The following is a 21,482-nucleotide window of genomic DNA, read 5'->3' on the forward strand; positions in this document are numbered from 1 at the left end:
TCTACAAAAAAAATAAAATTTCGGATATATAGGTAGTAACTTTAAGATAACACAAATAAAATAAACGTTTTGATAAAATTCACACCTTTATCTTTCGGCTGGCTGCATGTGTGATGTTCAAAGTCACTCGAATAAAAAAGTAATAATGTCAAAAAAATGTTACCATAAATTTACATTTTAAAACAATTAAGCAAAAAAATATATAAAAAAGCGAAATCTAATTATTTTTGATTTAGACATTTTTTCGTATAAAAAAGTTACTGTAAAGCACGTGTACATTTATTTTAATTTTAACTTACATTTTTTATCCTGTTTTGGAAGCATTAGGCAAAATTAGATTAAGTAGAGTGAATTTAATTTAGCAAAATGGCAACACTTCCTTTTACCGCAACATCGCAACGCGTCATTTCATTTAATTTCCCTCGGCTAATGGCCGACGGCCGGTATTGTATAGCATACAAGCACGTAAGACGCGTTATACTTTACGACATTCTTTCATTTTATAACAAGGGATAACTGCGTGTCCACGCAGTAATCCCTTTACTAGCTTTGGTTTCCAACTATAAATTGTAACTGCAAGCAATCAAAATGTACGACACGGAAGATGATCAGTACGAGGAGGAAGACGTTGAAGAAATTTCGTCTGAACTCTGGCAGGAAGCCTGCTGGATTGTCATCAACGCATACTTTGATGAAAAAGGTTTAGTACGTCAACAATTGGATAGTTTTGATGAGTTTATTCAGATGTCAGTGCAACGCATCGTAGAGGATTCGCCACCTATAGAGTTACAAGCTGAAGCACAACATTCTTCGGGAGAAATAGAGGTACCACCAAAATACCTTCTGAAATTCGATCAAATTTACCTCTCCAAACCTACTCATTGGGAAAAAGATGGTGCACCATCACCTATGATGCCAAATGAAGCTCGACTTCGTAATCTGACCTATTCTGCTCCACTATATGTTGACATAACTAAAACCATTGTAAAGGAAAATGAGGATCCCATTGAGACACAACATCAGAAGACATTCATCGGCAAAATTCCTATTATGCTGAGATCAACATATTGCTTACTTAGCAATTTAACTGACAGAGATTTGACTGAGTTGAATGAATGCCCCCTTGACCCAGGTGGCTATTTTATAATTAACGGTTCAGAAAAGGTATTGATAGCCCAAGAGAAAATGGCAACAAATACAGTGTATGTATTTAGCATGAAAGATGGAAAATATGCCTACAAAACTGAAATAAGATCTTGCTTGGAGCACAGTTCCAGGCCTACATCCACTCTTTGGGTGAATATGATGGCTCGAGGTGGTCAGAGCATCAAAAAATCTGCAATTGGACAGAGGATTATTGCCATTGTGCCCTATATCAAACAAGAAATCCCAATCATGATTGTATTTAGAGCTCTTGGATTTGTGGCAGACAGAGATATTCTTGAACACATTATCTACGACTTTGATGATCCTGAAATGATGGAGATGGTTAAACCATCACTTGATGAAGCTTTTGTTATCCAAGAACAGGGTGTTGCACTTAATTTTATTGGATCTCGAGGTGCCCGACCTGGTGTTACTAAGGAGAAGCGTATTAAATATGCTAGAGAAATCTTACAAAAAGAAATGTTGCCTCATGTTGGAGTTTCCGACTTTTGTGAAACAAAAAAAGCATATTTTCTGGGTTACATGGTGCACAGATTGTTACTTGCAGCTCTTGGACGGCGAGAATTGGATGACAGAGATCATTATGGAAATAAGAGATTAGACTTAGCCGGGCCACTTCTAGCTTTCTTATTCAGAGGTCTGTTCAAAAACTTGTTGAAGGAAGTTCGCATGTATGCCCAAAAATTCATTGATAGGGGAAAAGATTTCAATCTGGAGTTGGCTATCAAAACAAAAATAATCACAGATGGCCTTAGATATTCCCTTGCTACTGGCAACTGGGGAGATCAGAAGAAGGCTCATCAAGCTAGAGCTGGAGTGTCTCAGGTGTTGAATAGATTGACCTTTGCTTCGACACTCTCACATTTGCGGCGTGTGAACTCACCAATCGGACGTGACGGCAAGTTGGCAAAACCTCGTCAGTTGCATAATACTCTATGGGGAATGATATGTCCTGCTGAAACTCCAGAGGGAGCTGCTGTAGGCCTTGTAAAAAACCTGGCTTTGATGGCTTACATTTCTGTAGGAAGTCAACCTTCTCCCATTCTAGAGTTCTTGGAAGAATGGTCCATGGAAAACTTGGAAGAAATTGCTCCATCAGCCATAGCTGATGCAACTAAGATATTCGTAAATGGGTGCTGGGTAGGTATTCACCGTGATCCTGAACAGTTGATGGCTACATTGCGTAAGCTTCGACGCCAAATGGATATCATTGTTTCTGAAGTAAGCATGATTCGCGATATTAGAGACAGGGAAATACGAATCTACACTGATGCGGGTAGAATTTGCCGTCCATTATTAATTGTTGAAAATGGAGCCTTATTATTGAAGAAAAAGCACATTGACAGTCTCAAAGAAAGAGATTACAATAATTATGGATGGCAAAATTTGGTTGCCAGTGGTGTCGTAGAATACATTGACACTTTGGAAGAGGAAACAGTAATGATTGCAATGAGTCCTGATGACTTGGCACAAATAAAAGAGTATGCCTATTGTTCGACGTACACACATTGCGAGATTCATCCTGCTATGATATTGGGAGTGTGTGCTTCAATTATTCCATTCCCTGATCACAACCAAAGTCCCAGAAACACATACCAAAGTGCTATGGGTAAACAAGCTATGGGAGTTTACATCACCAACTTCCATGTCCGGATGGATACTCTCGCCCATGTGCTGTATTATCCTCATAAACCACTGGTAACAACAAGGTCCATGGAGTACTTGAGATTCAGAGAACTGCCAGCGGGCATCAATTCAATTGTAGCTATTTTATGTTACACTGGTTACAATCAGGAAGACAGTGTCATCTTAAATGCATCTGCTGTGGAAAGAGGCTTCTTCCGATCAGTGTTCTATCGCTCTTATAAAGACTCTGAGTCAAAACGTATTGGCGATCAAGAAGAACAATTTGAAAAACCGACTAGACAGACTTGTCAAGGCATGAGGAATGCTTTGTATGACAAATTAGATGAGGATGGCATCATTGCCCCTGGTATTCGTGTCTCAGGAGATGACGTGGTAATAGGTAAAACAATAACTTTACCTGAAAATGACGATGAACTCGAAGGAACAACTAAACGCTATACAAAGCGTGATGCGTCCACATTCTTACGTAACAGTGAGACCGGTATCGTAGATCAAGTCATGTTGACGTTAAATAGCGAAGGCTACAAGTTCTGCAAAATTCGTGTAAGGTCCGTCCGAATCCCACAAATCGGAGACAAATTTGCTTCACGTCACGGTCAAAAGGGTACTTGTGGAATTCAATACAGACAAGAGGACATGCCTTTCACCTGCGAAGGTTTGACTCCCGACATTATTATTAACCCCCATGCCATCCCGTCTCGTATGACAATTGGTCACTTGATCGAGTGTATTCAAGGAAAGGTCTCTTCAAACAAAGGCGAAATTGGTGATGCCACACCGTTTAATGACGCTGTAAACGTGCAGAAAATCTCGTCCCTTCTGCAGGAATATGGCTACCATCTGCGAGGTAATGAAGTAATGTACAATGGCCATACTGGGAGAAAAATAAATGCTCAAGTTTTCTTAGGGCCCACTTATTATCAACGTCTCAAACATATGGTAGACGACAAAATTCACTCTAGAGCGAGAGGACCCGTGCAGATTCTAGTACGACAGCCTATGGAGGGCAGAGCCAGGGACGGTGGCCTGCGTTTCGGAGAAATGGAACGTGATTGTCAAATTGCTCACGGTGCAGCGCAATTCTTACGTGAACGTCTTTTCGAGGTCTCCGATCCCTATCGTATTCACGTCTGCAACTTTTGTGGTTTGATCGCCATAGCCAACCTACGTAACAATACATTTGAATGCAAAGGCTGTAAGAACAAGACGCAGATATCGCAAATTCGTCTGCCTTACGCAGCCAAGTTACTGTTCCAAGAACTCATGTCAATGAACATTGCCCCTAGATTGATGGTCGTCACCTAGACATCTACTTAAGTTAAGTGAATTATTTTATATAAGACATAACTTTGTAATGGATTGGTAATTAATAAAACAATATTTCAATGTTTTATTCTAGTTTTATTATCACAAATCGACAACATTTAAATGCATCTTACTTAACACAACAATATAAAAGTGGACAATACTCCTAGAATTTCTAAATAATTACCCTCGCGTGAAGCCATTTGGAACTTTAAAGCTCAAAGTATTAGTTTCAATACAATGACAGTAATGGACATGATTCCTTCATACCGTTATATAAATAATAGTACAGTCAGCGTCAAATAATTTGTAGCAGTCAAAGTGGCCAAATAGTTCGGTATACCATACTAAATATATGGTGTATCGAACTATTTGGCTACTTTGGTTGCTACAAAGTATTTGACGTTGACTGTACCTATTGTGCTGACATAAATCATACGGGTTACAAGCTTAAAATAGCTCTACGCGAAGGTATTTATAATAATTATATACTATAAGTACAGTATCAAATGCAATAATCAAATTAAGATCTTGAGGTATATTTTGTATATATTAATATTTTTTCATGGAAGTGCGTGATTTTTATCATCATAATTTATCGATACTAAAATACGAAACAAGTAACAAAAATACAAATATATATTAGAATTAACAATATATTTCACAGGCTAAGCAGCAATACCTACAGGTAGCCCTTACTTTGGTTAGGAAAATAATAAATAGACGTGGTTTGCTCTTATGTACAGTAACTGTACCAACGCAACAATATAATTGCGAAACCAAACGGACTCTTATTGCAATCAGTTACATGCAAAAAAACATCCGCAACAGAATGTCTCGCAATCAGGCTGTAATACCGCAAACTGTCCATCCCTGGGACAACGGGTACGATAAATTAAATCAATAAAGTGAGCAATAATTATAATAAAACAAGCGAAAGACAATAATAACAAAATTTACAACGCCGACTTTTTTTAAATGCTAAAGGAAACTAGCAATTTACAGAGAGCTTATTTTTGCGGTTGGTAGGTACTAAGGTAGTACTAAGTATAATGCATGAAAATAATTTATGTAAGTGCCTATAGCTATCTTATGTGTATTTTACAGAAATTTTGAGAAAAATAATGTAGTACTTCAGTTGCAAGAGAGGAGAGATTATTTAGTTTAGAACGCAAAAAATATGACGAGTCCTTAAAATATACCTAGGTTCTTTTGATAGCGAACACATGACTATCGCGAACCAACGACCACTACAAGATTGTATTACCTTTATGAGTGCAACAGCTAAAGCGACCTAAGTATTTGGAGTGAATTTACATAGTAGGTAGGTTTAAAACAATTCGAGTTTCATCTACGCACTTATTGAAGTACAGCAGTTACTCTTATATATGCTGTACAACTTATGTGTTTAATACACATGTAAATTACTGCATTGACATGTAAAATTATGGAAACTTAAGCGTATTTTATGTTTAACATTTTTGTTCATAAAAAAGGGTGGACGTAATAGTTTAAATGTCAAGTGAATTCGTTAATTTTAAAAGTTGTTATAAGGACGACTAGAACAAATTAGGTGACGCCAATTGATAATTACTTAACTAACATCATTAGCTTATTACCTATGACCCACTGCTGATCACAGGCTTTACTAAAAGGTAAATTATTTTCCTTGTAAATGTATGTGTGCATGTGTCGACTTTGCAGAAAAGCTAGTAGTTAGTGTGAAAATTAAATTATCTGAGTCACTAAGATGCCCATCAACCTGGAACAGTCGAGTTCACAAACATCTTCACGCCTCGAAGACACTGACAATAAGGTCGTGAAAATATATTTTTGGAACGTTGGCTTGTAAAGATGTCTGTAAACTCCACCGCATACCTAGTTAAATTACTACGTACGACGTCAGGCGTAACGTCAATACATTACGGGCGCCATTGTACTGTGCGAGTAGTGCTACTTTCAGTCAGGACGCCAAGTTAGCAAGTAAACATTGAGATTCTCACATTATTTTTACGTTGAAAACATAAGATAATTACTAGCTGTGACGGACCTTATCACATAGCAATAAAGATGAGGAGCGAAGTCGCCGGCAGCGTTCAGTTGCGCGGCAGCGGCGGCAGCGCGCGCTGCTCGTCGGCGTCGTCGTCCTTGGGCCGGCTCCACTTGATCATGGTCTCCGGCGACCGGTACAGGAACACTAGTTTCGCGAATAGGTCCTCTTCGAGCGCGAGTTCCAAGGCTTCTCGGACCTGAATACAATTTGTTGAGGATTATTTTAAATAATGCTCACACCACCGTAGCCCACGTTGACCGGTACGAAATTGTACTTCGATTTGAAACGTGAAACAGATTTTATTTACCAAGTAGATGTCCAGACAGAGCTGCAACACCCTGTCGGCGTTGGGCAGGTCGTCGAACATGATCTTGGTGTAGATGCCGGAGAAGAAGCCGCGCAGCAGCCGCGACGCCAGGAACACGAACGTCGTGTACAGACCGATTATCCTGGCAAACAATAGGGTTGTTGACACATGTTGAATTTTACAACGAAATCTAGTTAAATGTATAGACAATGAGCAATTTATCACAATAAAATGGAAACTTACAACATATATGAGAATCATAAATAAGTACAAAACCACCCAAAAAGGAAATAAGTTTTTGGGCAAAAGTGTCATTTTTGGTACAAGCTTTTATCGCTGACCGTACTTATCTTTTCACAGGCAACTAGTATTCATCGAGACAATTCTAAAAAAACCCCAAATACAATTAAATTGCGTTGTTTTATCACAGAGTTGCTATGGCCACCTCCTGTCTCCATCACCAGATCAGCTCAATTGTACGATAATATTGCATTGTCACCCGACTTACATATGTATGCAAATTTTCAGCTTCATCGGAAACCGGGAAGTGGGTCAAATTTAACTTGCAAGATTTTACATTGCAAGTTAAATAAAAGTTTGTAAAAGAAGCCGTGGTAGAAAAAGAATAGAACCATGGTAGAAGACCAATAATTACCCTCCGCCAGAAATAAAGTTGAGCGTCTCTGGAAACAGCTTGTCGTTGAACGTGAACATGACCAGCATGTCGCAACTGTTCATTGGTATGTTCAGCAGCTCGTCCTGAAAGAGATACTATTTTGTTATGCACATCTTTAACCTTACGTAATTCTATTTTATCTACACATATATCATAAACCTTCTATGATGCCTTAAAAATCCGTAAATAATGGCCAACATTAAGATTGATTGATTGATTTTTAGGATTGTTGTTTTGTTACAACAATTTTATTATCTGTGTTTTTTTTATATATTTTTTTCTTTGTTATGGACTTGACGCTGGTATTGGCCGTAGCCAACGGTCGTATTTGCTTCATTACTACATCAAAATCGATTTGGTAATGACATTTAAATTTCGAATATCTGGAAAAAAGCTATTCTATTCGACCTCTATTCTAATATCAGCCGAGATGCCTTTTTATTTGGACATGAAATGTAAATTGCATACAATTTTGCCGAATTAAAAACAATTACCTACGAATGCGTTTTCATTTAACGCCATTTAACGTACAGTTTATATTTTAATTAGTTTCAAGGATAAAATGAGTTTGTTTTGTTGTTTTTAAAGTAACTATAGCAAAAGTTTTGTTTAAAGTGAGCGATACCGCCAAAAGAGCAACGATGCGCCAATGTTGGCTGTAATTTGGGTTACTGAATATATCATAGAAAGTTTATAATATGTGTGTAGATAAATTAGTGTATGTAACATAATTAGGCATTATGTAGCAGTCGCATAAACTACTATTATGCTCGAATTTCTTCAATTTTATATTCGAGTTATCAACTTCTTCCCGCCGTGTACCTTTTTATTATCTTTTTCTACTCCCGTACTTTTATTTGTCATTTAAAGGGTCGTGCACACATCTTTAAAACCCTACCTTATAGTTGTCAAGACAAGTCTTTAGTCTATTCCCCAAAAACGCATTTGTGCATTCACGCAGTATCTGTTTGGCACTTTTCGATACTTCGTGAATATGGAGTGTGGAATTTAGAGGAGTGGCATCTCTTATGGTAGAACTGTTGCAAAAGTGTCCAGCTGTCAGCTATAAATAATAGTTCCAAATCTCTCCAGAGTAGCGCTAGAGTAGCTAAGAACCTAGGCGTTATTGACAGAGTGAAATGCGCTGTCTATGATTTGATTTTTTTGTTCAAGTACTCTAGGTATTGCAGCGCCACCTATTTAAAGTTTTTTGATGACTCTTTTTGGTACATGGAGATTTCGTTCCTTATCTCCACCTTCCGTATTCGTGTAATGACCACTTAATGATTAAACGAACTTACCTGAAGTGAAGTTCGATCATAATTATACGATTAGCTTGTCCGAAGAGGTTAGCATTTATCACATGTAGTAACACATACGGTGTCGCCATTCACGCACTTTATTTCGGAGACTTAGCGGCAAAAACATTTGCTCAAACATTTTTTTTTTTTTTTTTGGCGGGTATATTGTAACTTATCTTACCTGGCTTCTACCCGAATTCGCGCCATCATTTAGTTCAGAGGCAATCTTCACTCCTTCTTTTCAATTCTCTAGGGGTTTACCTAGGGAGGGTGGGATGCTAACCTCTTCGGACAAGCTAATCGTATAATTATGATCGAACTTCACTTCAGGTAAGTTCGTTTAATCATTAATTATACTCAAGCTTGTCCTCGAGGTTAGCATTTATCACATGTAGATGTTGAGAGGAATGATACTTGAAATGAAAAAACGTCAGGTTAATCATTATAAAGAGAATGTATTCTTAGTCCAATTATGGACAACTGTAAGATCAAACAGAAAATAATTAAACAATATTTTATCACCTTGTTAATTGTCACACAATGAATCATTTAATATACTTCTTGCCAAGGTACAGGAATTGATATTTTTAACAATAATTCTATTATAAAAGCGTCCAAACGTGCTGGAGGTACCACTCCACCCAGCAGTTTTCCTTATTACATCTAAATTGACTCCTAATCTATGAGCCCTAGACGTCGCAGCATGTCTTGTGCTGTGGGCTGTAAATATTGATATATCAATACCACATTCTTGCAAAGTATTCTTAATCCACCTACTTAAGGTTTGGGAAGTTATTGCTCTGTGTGGTTTATTCAAGCTTACAAATAGGACATCACTACTACGAAGAGTTTTTGTCACATCTAAATAAGAATGTAAAGCAGCACATGGACATATTTCCGGCCTTTCTCGGAAATATGGTAAAACAAGAGTTGGTTGTGCAACACCAACGCGCGAAGTTTTTATTAAATCTGGAATTTTTATATGAATTTCATTGACATGAAACTCAATGTTCTTAATGTTAATTTTGGAAAGAGTCTGAACTCGATGTGCTGTTGTTAAAGCTAGTAGCGTTACAAGTTTTTTCGATATTTTTTCTAAATTAAGAGTTGCATTTGGATACCAATTTGCAAGAGAGTTCAGAACTACAGATGTGTCCCAGGTCATGCTATATTTTGGTAAAGGTGGACGTAAGCGAAATATGCCTTTGAAAAAACGTTTCATACGATTATCATTGCCTATGTCTGCACCTAAGATTAATGAAAGAGCAGACCGGCAACTATTTAGTGTTCCATATTGAGCACCAGAGTGGTACAAATCAGTTAAAAAAGAAATCACATTTGGAACAGATGCTTGGTAAACATCTACTTGATTATTAATACAAAAAGAAAACCATTTCTTGAGACAAGAATCATATTGTTTTAGTGAGCTATTTGACAGAGAGGCCAGCATAATGCATATTGCAGATTCTGGTACAAATTTCTTCATCATCGACGTCCTGATAAGATCCCTGCAACCAGGGTAATCTTTTGGTGAATATCTCGGTTGCTGGAATGAGAGATAATAAGATCTTTATTCGGTTTGAAAAAATAAAGGTTTAGAAGCTAATAGGCTTTGAACAATGGGTACCACGGTTGAGTGGGCCAAAGTGGGACTACGATAATTCCGTGAGCTTTGTCATTTATTATTTTTCTTAGTGTCTTAAGAATGACTGCAAAAGGCGGGAAGCCGTAGAAATAGAAACTTGACCACGGCACTGTAAATGCATCTATATTAAAGGCATCAGAATCCCTGTGCCATGAAATATATTTTTTACATTTTTTGTTAATTCTACTTGCAAAAATATCTATATAAGGAGATCCGAATTCTTTTACAATTTTTTGAAACTAATATTGTGACAGTTCCCACTCTATATCTGGATAGACTCGAAGAGATTCAGCGTCTGCGATTACATAATCGCAGACGCTGATAACATTATCAGCAGAGCTTATGTAAGATGCGAACAAAGTATAACTTTCTTGTTACGTCTGTAAGGTGTGGAAACTGTACACCACCCATGCGGTTAACGTAGGAAATAGCCGTTGTATTGTCAATTCTTAACAGAATTTGACAGTCATGATAAGACTTTACGAAAACTTTAAGTCCAAAAAAGGCGGCCAAAATCTCTAAATAATTTATGTGTTGTGAGCGTTCTTCGGCGCTCCACAACCCACTACCCCGGTCGTTACCACAGGCGGCCCCCCCATCCCATAGTTGAGGCATCACTATAGATCTCTAGACAATACTTATCATAATTGTCATATACTTATCAAAATTGTCATCATCAATTACATTTAAATATTTACGACGCTCTAGTTCTTTGGTGTAAAGCCAACCATATTCGACAGCTGGGCATGCCGAAGTAAGTAAACCCATAACACGAGCAAAATCTCTAATTTAACAACGTTTCTAATTACGGAATGTGTTCATTTCAGATTTAATTTTTTCAATTTCTTTTCAGTGGTAAAGTAACCTCTAAATTTTTTGAGTCTATGATGAATCCCAAAAATTTACAACTCGCATGAGGCGTTAAATTACTCTTTTCATGGTTTACAATGAAACCTAGGGATTGTAAAAGGTTTATAGTGTCTGATACATTTTCTAGACATGTATTAGGTACCTAGATATCAATAACAAATCGTCAAGGTACACGGTGGACAGATAGCCGCAAGATCTAAGCAGACTAATGATTGGCTTCATAATTTTAGTGAAAACATAAGGTGCGTTGTTTAAACCGAACGGCAAGACATTGAACTGATATAATTTATTTTGGAAAGTAAATCTAAGGTACTTTTTAAAATATCCATGTATTGGTATTAAAAAGTACGCGTCCTTGAGATCTAGGTTACACATATAGCTATCCTTAGATATTAATTTCAAGGCCGTGCGTAGGTCTTCAAGTTTAAAATGTTTTGTATTTATAAATTTGTTTAGCTCTTTCAAACTTAAGATAAATCTCATTTTTCCGTTCGGTTTAGGTACCAAAAAAACTGGGGATATAAATTGGCCTTCACAGCTCTGACATTCCGAAATGGCGCCTATGCATAGTAGGTCGCTAACAGAATGTCGGAACTGTGTTCTCTCTGAATCAGAATACGCCCTAGGGGCAGGTGGCGTACGCTGTACGACAGGCCTTGAAAAGGGTATTTGATAACCTTGTATCCACGAGAGTATAATTTTGTCGTTAGTTAGAAGTGACCACTGAAGTGAAGTGATAGCTGAAGTGAGCTAAGCGGCCGGCAAACTTTACCATATCTATCGGCGGGTGCTGCGCCTGTGATGCGGATGCGATGATTTTCTCGAGGAGTTGTCGCGACGGCTCTTCAGTGCAGGCTCCTTCGTCCTCTGAGTACCCTTCGGCCTGTAATAATTCTGGGGAGGACCTCGCCAGTTTAAATTCTTGGGGGGTACTTTATTATTATTGTTCTTCTTAGCCTGCAGACCTGAGGTCGATGGTGTGGCTTTCAAATCATCTCCTGATTTATTTATGGCCTTAGCGGCTTTTATTTTTTCCGCAAGTTCCTGACTGAAGAGTAACTTGTCAATTTTGGTTGTTTGTAATTCGTCTTTAAGCTCCTTCTTTAAGTTATGAAGAATAAAGTTCCTCCTAACTAACGATTCTGCGTGCTGACTGTCACATAGAATCTTACAAGAGTCCATTAATAGCTGTATCAGCTTTGTGTTCTTTGGTTGTTCAGTCAAGAGCAAGGTAAGGCTCTCTGATAAGGCGGAAATTGCAGATGAAATCTGTTTCTGTCGTATTTCTATGCTTTTGTCCCTCTTAAAGACATGTTCATGGACGGCGGCTTTTACCTCAGGATTGAGGGTAGGTGCATCAATCAAGGCGCTATTTGCAGGAGGTAAGTACCTGTCTAAAAGTTCCTTACGTGTATCTTTACCTAGCCCATTAGTAGCTATATGTTGCAAGCGTACTGCAAGATCAGGTCTGATCTCCTTGCCGTAGACTCTGACTTGAGAGGGGTCGTCCCCTAATATTTTAAGGAGATCTTCGTCGAGATCCATTGCGTCAGAGGCGTCCATAGCTGGCTCGCCTAGCGGCAACGATGTTGGTGAGTTGTTTACCTCCTGAGCGACGCATAATTGTGGGGTCGGGGCTGGCTCGGCGCTTGTCGAAAGTAAAGCAGGCGCAGACCTTCTCGTCAGCGGTGGAGCAGGCGCTGCTGGGCTCTCTGCTGCGCGCATCTGAAGAGGTGTGGCCAATCTTTCCGTTGGCCGGACGGGCGCGGGGTGGATGACCCTTACACTGGATTCCTGTTCGTTGTCGGGCACGTCTGAAATACAACGATCTGACGTTGTAGTAAAAAAAGCAAAGATGTTAGCCTTAGATGCTAACTGCATTGCTATATGCCCAAAAGAACGGGTGTCGGTACAATATTATGTTTTATTAAATAAATATATAGCAAAGATGTCGGCCTCAATGCGGACTGCAATGCTTTGTACCGTTGAAGAAAGGTAACGCTCAATACGTCTAGGAATTACAATGATCCAATGACGCAGTCGTAGTAGCAGAGATGTTGGCCTTAGTGCCGACTGCAATGCTACCTTGCGTGACAATATTAGGTAAGTGACAGCCCCATGAGCTGCCCGCATTCCTAATTTTATGTCCATTGCAACGACTATTAACGGTCTATTCGAACAAAAGAAACGGTTAGGTGAGCGTTTTACCTTCAATGATTATCGGCTCCTGCGACGAACGAGGTCTTGAGGGTGCGCGGTGTCGCGGGCGCGGTGAAGCTGACCTGGACCGTGACGAAGATGAACTGGACGACGACGATTGTGATCCGGAAGACGGCGACAGCGATGCGGCAGATCCTTGTCGATCACTACGTTTACGCCGTGCACGAATTAACATGCGTTCGAGTTTTTTAACTTTTCTCGCAATGCACTCATAATCATTTGAATTCGTACGTGTACGTTTGACCATGATTATTCGTTTATTCGCGGCGTAATTTTTCACGTGCGGAGTGGCGGAGCACTGAAATGTGAATGATGGCGCGAATTCGGGTAGAAGCCAGGTAAGATAAGTTACAATATACCCGCCAAAAAAAAAAAAAAAAAAATGTTTGAGCAAATGTTTTTGCCGCTAAGTCTCCGAAATAAAGTGCGTGAATGGCGACACCGTATGTGTTACTACATGTGATAAATGCTAACCTCGAGGACAAGCTTGAGTATAATTAAAAATTATTGTATGAAATACCTACATTGTTGCCAACTTTATTTTAAATGTCATCTCTGACAAATAAGTAAACCATAGACAAGATTTTTTAATTTCATTCATTTATTTTCCCGCCCGTATCCTCCATTCTTTGTTACTTCTTGAATGTGGTTATTGTGGTAAGTCACTAAAAAATCGCTGCCTTCAAATTCGCGATAGATGACATGAAAAATATTTGTTAAATTCACAATTTTATTTCAAAGTAAGTGCTTGGTCGTAGAAAAAGTATTGTATGCAACGTTGTTTAACTGAGTCAAAAAATACTCGTAGCGTCTTTATTAACAATTTTCGGCTTCGCCTCAAATTGTTACTCACGCCACTCGCCTTTTTTGACCTCTCTTAAACACCGGTTGGTAAAAGTCATAATACAAAGAAAATAAAGGTAGTGAACTTTTGGTATGTGTTGGTATCTCCTGTTAAATGTATGCCAAGTTTCATATCATTACAGCATGTTGTTTTAAAATGAGAGCGTACCTAACTTCGATATTATGGCGGTTGCTAGCCTATTGTGAAATAATGAATAGAATAAGGCGTTACTTTGCGGAAATCCATATTAATAAAAAAAAAATTACTTTACTAATCCGCGAAAAGATAACGTGCAAGTCAATCAGTTCTAACCCGTTATACTTACTTGCGTATTTTTACATGCAATTAATGTATGTTCAGTCGTCGGACTTCGGACCGACAACATCTCCTGAGGATGCCTCGTAAAGGCGAAACACGTGTTGAGTTTTGTGCTTTCGGTGATGGATTGTTATATTTACTTACGTATTTATTATTGCAGTGGGAGGGTGGGAACATTAATTGTATGTAAAATTACGCAAGTAAGTATAACGAGTTAGCACTTTGACTAGCACGTAATCTTTTCGCGGATTAATATTTATTTACAAAGTAATATTTATTGTTTTAATTAGGCTATTGTGATTCTTAACATTTTTGACGCTGTGTCAAACACAAAAGATGTCACTCGGACGCCACGTCATCGAAGTGTCAAAACTGAAATTGAACTTTATGCATATGTAAGTAGGTCTATGTTAGTCCGGTGGTCTGTGTCGGATTAATCCACCTTCGACGTTGGACCTACAGATATATCCGTCATTGGCGTCAAAAAGATGAATGACATAAGTATTATAGAGGAAAATTAGTGTTGGCAATATTTATCAATAGTTTGCTATAGCAAACGCAGTGCAAGGAGGCGGCGGGCTCTTAGGGCAAAAAAATGGTTTGAACTTGATCAGTTTTTATATTTGCTAACAAGTTTTTGGCAAAAATTTCATTTTTGGTACAAGCTTTTATCGCAGACTGTACTTTTCTTTCCGCAGGCAACTAATACTCATCGAGCCAATTCTAAAAACCCCAAACACAATTAGGTTGCGTTGTTTTATCACAGAGTTCCTATGTCCACCTCTTGTCTCCATCATCAGATCAGCTCGATGGTACCATAATATTGCACCCGACTTACATATGCATGCAAACTTTCAGCTCAATTGGAAACCGGGAAGTGGATCAAATTTAACTTGCAAGATTTGATTACAAACAGACAACGGTCAGGTGAAAGTAAATAAAAGCTTGTAAAAATAATGAATGACTTACCTTTTCCTTGCAAAATTCCTGTACTCTCCAATACATAGTACCCTTGTCTCTCTCCAACCTCAACTGTACGTCGCGATACTGAGTCGATTCGTCCTCTAAAAAAAGGTTTAAAAAAAAAACATATTTTACAAAAGATTTTTCATCACAACAGTTCGAAGAAGCTCTCTTTTTTCTTCAAAAAGAGATGGGTAAGTTATATGTAAAGAGGAAGGGCGAAGTAATTTGACGCAAATTTTGAGTTGTTTACTCATGTTGACTAGTAGAGCATGGTCTTTTAAGTGATGATTTTGAATTTTAAATATTTTATGTCACATATATCATACACCCTCTATTATGCCTTCAAAATCCGCAAATAATGGCCAACATTACGATAAACTGTTTTGTTACAACAAATTTCTTATCTGTGATACTGATAATGTTGTAATTGGGTACTTGACACATGTAGAGTATTATAACAAAATTTCCATTACAAAAAAGTGAAATTTAAATATATGTTAAGATAATAATAAAAAAGGCATCAGTCTCCAAAAAATATTTTTTTTTTTAACTTTCAAAAATAAAGAAGAAAATGGTACATTACATTCCTTACATTTTATTGAACAAATAATTGTATAACAACTATATATATACATAAACGCAATATTTCAGGGTCAAAATAACAATTTTCTTGATCTTTCATACATTTAGAACATTTACATTTTATTTATTTAGATTGTGTCGTCACGTCACATTAAAATTGCTTCATAGTAGTAAAAAAATCAAAATCCATTTGGTGACATTCAAATTTGGAACATCTCTGAAAAAATTCGATTTGACTTCTATTTTAATATCAGTCGAGATGCCTTTTTGTTCGAAATGAAATGTCAATTGCACACAATTTTGACATATGTCGCATGTTAGTTTGTATGGAATGATACGGAAATAGGCCCCCGACTCTAGTTTGTCTCTGAATAAAAAAAAACTACGAATGCGTGACATGCGTGAAAAAAGTTTTCATTTACCGCCATTTGACGTACAGATTATCTTTTAATTCGTTTTAAGTATAAAATGAATATGTTTTGTTCTTTTTAAATTACTATAGCTAAAATTTCGTGTAAAATGACCGATAAAAATATTTCGGTGGCGCCACCGCATCTCCGCGAGTTCCGCCAAGAGAGCAACGATGTCCCAACGTTGGCTGTAATTTGGATTAGTGAATATATCATAGAAAGTTTATAATATGTGTGTAGATAAAATAGTGTATGTAACTGTACATAATTAGGCATTAAAACACTCGTGTGATCCTTTTAAGAAACTTGCTTCGTTAGTTTCTTAAACCCACACTCGTGTATTTAATGTCTGACGTAGCAGTCACATAAACTACTATAATAACATTAATTTGGATTCGTTTTGTAATTTTATCCTCGCGTTGGGTAAAAGTAAAAAAAGTAAGCAAATTAGCTCTTAAGATGTAGTAATGTGGTCTCATATAATTTAACAGAAACTATTGTAGTAGTTTGTTATTTCTGCATATTCATTTTCTCTTTTTGCATACAGACACAAACACACACATACACACATACACACACACACATACACATGTTTACATTTATAAGTTAAATTTCTCAGAATTAATGATACTAAAGTTTTTAAATTTTTATCTAAAATTATATAAATAAAACATCTCCTGCAACAAAATTTTTGGGGAGGAGCGCTGTTTACCCTAAATTACAGGTTATACCTATTTAGGAAGCAGAGTTTCTAATTTAAGGAAATCTATGTAATTTGATGTTTATGAAATAAATAAATTAATTCATTCATTTATTTTTAAGATTGCTCCGCCCTTGCAGAGTCCATATTATGTAATGCTATGTAATATGTTTGCAATAAATGCTTTTGACTTTTGGAGATTTCATGTTTCACCTTGAAACCCTCGCAACGCTGAATATTCCACTTTTAGAACCACGAGCGAGCACAGCATAGGTAGTAATCTTTCGCTTGCTCGGGCATGAATATGAGCACGAGGGGTTAAACGATAACTTTGCCCCCTAATAAAACAAATAACTATTTTAGTTCTGTTACCTGGGTCTCCAGGTATCAACTGATAGGCCGGTTTCGCCGTTCCTTTGTTGAATACTTTCAAGAACTTGGGAAACAGTTTTGGAACGTTCAACCTGCAATCAGTAAACATTTTCACATAAATAAGGCCATAAAGAAATATTACCTAAGGTTAATTTTTAATAGTAGGAAAAACGGCCAGAAAAATTGAGTCCGTATCAATTTTACTTTTTATTTGCTAACTTCTAGGCAAAGATCTACAAACCAAATTGATTTACACTTGAATAGGTACTCGCTTCAATTTTATTTATCATATTAGGTGTTTGCTGCTGTCTTAAAAAATATTGAGTTTTTTTTTTTAAAGAGTTTCTTATTTACCATAATTTAGTACAATGTAATTACTTAATCTAGTGTACATTTTCATCCTAGATAGTAATAACAATAATACAGTTAATTAATACAGTTTAGTGAGCTATAGGCGCTCATTATAAACTTTTTAAGAACTCAGTGTTTATAACATGGGTAATAAATATCATACTTAAAAAATATTTAGTGCATCGGTACATAATTAGGTCTTAAAATTCTCGGGCCTGTCTTTACTCGACTTCGTCTCGTTTTGTAACTTCAGTTCTTGTATTTTTACAACCCTTATTACCTACCTGTTGCACAAAATACCTTTTGTAGCTATTTTCCTAGAAGTTACCCTTTAAAAAATAAGAAAAAAATAATAATTTCGCGCCTTGTTCTAGTGATAAAGTTGTTTGACAGACTATAATTAAAAGATTGAAGTACTGCAGTAGAAAAATAAAGGAGCCGAACAATAAAATAGTTGACTACAAACCAAGTGTCAGACGAAGCATTGTTCTGCAACAGGTGAAGCAGCGTGTCTCTCTCCTGGTTCCTAGTGCCGTTGGCGTAGAACGCCTCGAGCGGCATCTCGCGGCTGTCCTCTATGGTGGGCGGGTTCTGTGCGTTGTTGCTCGGGTGCGATATTGTAAACGTGAACTTGATCAAAAGCGAATTGTCTGGAAATTGAAAATTATAACGTAAGTGTTCGTTGAAATAAATGGCATGAATAACGTTTGCGTTTGAATTAGTTGCATTAAGGTGTAATTGCTATTCAATATATGAATTCATTGCCTTCCCATAATGCAAAAAAACCAATCACGTCACTCAAAAGTGAGTTTATCCCCCAATACCCCAACCCTTAGGGCCTACGCTAGCTGACGCGGGTGCACGGAGCGGACGAGTGGGTTAACGAAAAATAGTATGAGCAACGCTAACTGAAGCGGACGCGTGCGGCGGATTTCACCTACAAATAGCACCCGCGTGCGTGCGCACGCGGCGGGCGTCCACGTCAGCTAGCGTAGGCCCTAAAAACTTTCATAATTGTTTAGTGATAAAGTGAGCTACTGTCATACACTCATAATATTTACTATAACACTTATATTTTCTGCAACTACCGTAACTAGGAAAGAAATATGATAAGCGACTTACGAGGGTGTTTACATTTATAAATTCAACATAAATTAGCTGCGTTAGTTACTTATGTAAGTAAAATGTACAATTGTAAATCCAGCTTAAAACGCATGACCGCTATCTTGCAATTCAAAATAATTATAATTTCTGGAATCAACTACCCTAACCTGTTTCACCTCTGCTTCGGTGAATCTATTTTTGTACTGATTGTACGAGATGTCCCAGTTCAAGGAGTTGGGGTTGAGGTGGATGACCGTGTGGTACATGTACTTGTAGTATTGAACATTAATGACTCACTAGAGATGGCCTCACGCTCGAGCCGGTCGAGCTCGGGCTGCGAGATGTCCCAGTTCATGGTGGAGTTGGGGTTGAGGTGGATGACCGTGTGGTACATGTACTTGTAGTATTGAACATTAATGACTCACTAGAGATAGTCTCACGCTCGAGCCGGTCGAGCTCGGGCTGCGAGATGTCCCAGTTCATGGTGGAGTTGGGGTTGAGGTGGATGACCGTGTGGTACATGTACTTATAGTATTGGACATTAATGACTCACTAGAGATGGCCTCACGCTCGAGCCGGTCGAGCTCGGGCTGCGAGATGTCCCAGTTCATGGTGGAGTTGGGGTTGAGGTGGATGACCGTGTGGTACATGTACTTATCGTATTGGACATTAATGACTCACTAGAGATGGCCTCACGCTCGAGCCGGTCGAGCTCGGGCTGCGAGATGTCCCAGTTCATGGTGGAGTTGGGGTTGAGGTGGATGACCGTGTGGTACATGTACTTATCGTATTGGACATTAATGACTCACTAGAGATGGCCTCACGCTCGAGCCGGTCGAGCTCGGGCTGCGAGATGTCCCAGTTCATGGTGGAGTTGGGGTTGAGGTTGATGACCGCCACGTCGTTGTACATGTAGTTGGAGAGGAACGTCTGCGCGGTACGGTCGCGGCCGTATAGGTTGCTTAGCTGGTTGTAGTCCTGCTCTGTGTACCTGTTTAAACAATACACGTTTTTGTTACGGCAAAATGAGCGATAGCATTGCGTTGAAGGATGCGTTATTTAAGGGATTGAACCGAAGTTTGATATTCTCGATTCATATTTGTATCTCACAGTTTCAATACTCAAAGGATATTAGGTACCTAAAGTACGTCTAGTTTAAGAATCTATATGGACTTGTTGTAAAAATGATAGATGACGCGATAGAGTAGTACGATCGAAGCAGTTTTATAAAAAGAGATAATTCTCTATTATACCTACGTAAATAAATTTCAGTGTGGAAGATATTTTGAAATGCTAATTTTAGTGTTAATATATAAGATATACAGAGTAATTCATGAGACGTAAGCAGGACGACAACCTACACAATCAGTAAATGTTAATGAATCGTTCACCATCATATTAAGTAAAACAATCACGCTTCTTTTCTGTTATTTAGGTTTTTGGTAAGGAAAAATTTGAGTAGATACAATCATGGACACCCATCAACACAAATATACAATACAAAACAACCTCTTTAACCGTTATGATAACACTTTGATTATGAAGAAAATGTCACACTTGAATGAGATACGATTTTTCAAAAGTAACCAGGCTTCGATGGCATTCAATTTGCACGTCACCATGATGTCACGTGTCCGTCTTACGAATTTTCAATCTGACGGTCACGTGTCACCTGATGCGAGTTTAACATTTTTTCCCCATCAAAAAAGTGCACAGCGCCGCAAAAGAAGTTTTCACTTCAAAAATAAATCTTAAGTCTACGTGAAAGTATCGTAAATAAATGACATATCAACTTACTGATAAATGTCATGGGATTGTGCCGACATCTGGTACACGGGCAAGAACGGTCCGATTCGTATTTTAACCGTCACGTCCGTTGGGGGGTTGGGTTTTCCCACCTGTATCGATGAAAACACAGATTATAAATAGATTATTTGAAACTTTATTGCTATTTAAAATGACTAGTTTTGGTATAACATTTATTAAGTTTCACCTGTCCCGAGATCTGTCTGAATCAAATTTTATAAGTTAAATTTGTCTCACATCCCGGTTTTGAACTAAATTGAAATTTGGTACACCTAACGAACTTTGGTGATGGTCTAATTATGGACATTGAAGGTCGCAAGTTTAATACTGGGCGGCTAGTTTCAAAAATGTTTTTTTTTACTTACGTTATTACTCACGTGATATATATCTAGGCTTGATATATCTAGGTTATCTCACCGTGTTGCCAAAAGCGAAGAAGACCAACGGGAACCAGATGATGGCAATAACGAAGGCGAGCACGGTGCCGCCGAGCAGGTACTTGGACATGGCGGGCCGCTTCGTGCCGCGCGGCGCCGGGTACTCGTCTTCCACGAAGCGGGAGCACTGGAACAAATGACGGCTTTACTATCCCCGTTCCGAAAATCAGGTTTAAAACCCACAGCTTCCAACTGGAAAACATTATAATTATAGTTTATGATTTGCCACTCGTTTCTTTATTATTACTATTAGGCATTGAATAAATTCGCAAAACATGATATTCATTTGCAACATTGATGGAAAGTTTAAACAAGCGGATTTTGAGGGATTTTTATAGCCGATTTTTAATGACTGCAGCGTCACCTAACTTAGTGTCGAGGATTATAGTTTGAAGGTTATA

The 21,482-nt window shown here is 38.0% G+C and overlaps 3 protein-coding genes across 14 annotated transcripts in view; 1 reads left to right on the forward strand and 2 right to left on the reverse strand.

Annotated features, from left to right (window-relative positions):
• The first annotated feature begins 416 nt into the window (after positions 1-416).
• Positions 417-4,205, forward strand: LOC133517978 (DNA-directed RNA polymerase II subunit RPB2). The gene has a single exon (XM_061851503.1). The coding sequence runs from the start codon at positions 589-591 to the stop codon at positions 4,117-4,119; it is 3,531 nt and encodes a 1,176-aa protein (XP_061707487.1). The 5' UTR covers positions 417-588; the 3' UTR covers positions 4,120-4,205.
• Positions 4,195-21,482, reverse strand: part of LOC133517977 (piezo-type mechanosensitive ion channel component) — a 78,525-nt gene continuing 61,237 nt past the window's right edge. For all 10 annotated transcript variants that reach the window (XM_061851492.1, XM_061851495.1, XM_061851493.1 and 7 more), the window contains 9 exons: positions 21,062-21,208; positions 20,636-20,736; positions 19,648-19,829; positions 18,201-18,384; positions 17,384-17,475; positions 15,323-15,417; positions 7,135-7,238; positions 6,480-6,621; positions 4,195-6,368 (listed from right to left, as the gene is read on the reverse strand). In XM_061851492.1, coding sequence (XP_061707476.1) covers positions 6,216-6,368; positions 6,480-6,621; positions 7,135-7,238; positions 15,323-15,417; positions 17,384-17,475; positions 18,201-18,384; positions 19,648-19,829; positions 20,636-20,736; positions 21,062-21,208 — 1,200 coding nt within the window. In that variant the 3' untranslated portion in view covers positions 4,195-6,215. The remainder of the gene's footprint in view (positions 6,369-6,479; positions 6,622-7,134; positions 7,239-15,322; positions 15,418-17,383; positions 17,476-18,200; positions 18,385-19,647; positions 19,830-20,635; positions 20,737-21,061; positions 21,209-21,482) is intronic.
• On the reverse strand, positions 8,892-15,307 carry LOC133517986 (uncharacterized). 3 transcript variants are annotated; one of them, XM_061851517.1, is made up of 3 exons: positions 13,180-15,307; positions 12,577-12,785; positions 8,892-10,002 (listed from the first exon to the last, which is right to left on the reverse strand). In XM_061851517.1, exons 1-3 carry the CDS (start codon positions 13,436-13,438, stop codon positions 8,983-8,985), a joined length of 1,488 nt encoding a protein of 495 aa, XP_061707501.1. In that variant the 5' UTR covers positions 13,439-15,307; the 3' UTR covers positions 8,892-8,982. The 3 variants fall into 3 exon arrangements, with proteins under 3 accessions (XP_061707501.1, XP_061707504.1, XP_061707502.1); XM_061851520.1 differs by having other exon boundaries at positions 11,744-12,785; positions 13,180-15,302; XM_061851518.1 differs by having other exon boundaries at positions 8,892-12,785; positions 13,180-15,302.

This window comes from Cydia pomonella, chromosome 5 (genome assembly GCF_033807575.1).
Source record: "Cydia pomonella isolate Wapato2018A chromosome 5, ilCydPomo1, whole genome shotgun sequence".
Taxonomy (NCBI): Eukaryota; Metazoa; Arthropoda; class Insecta; order Lepidoptera; family Tortricidae; genus Cydia; species Cydia pomonella.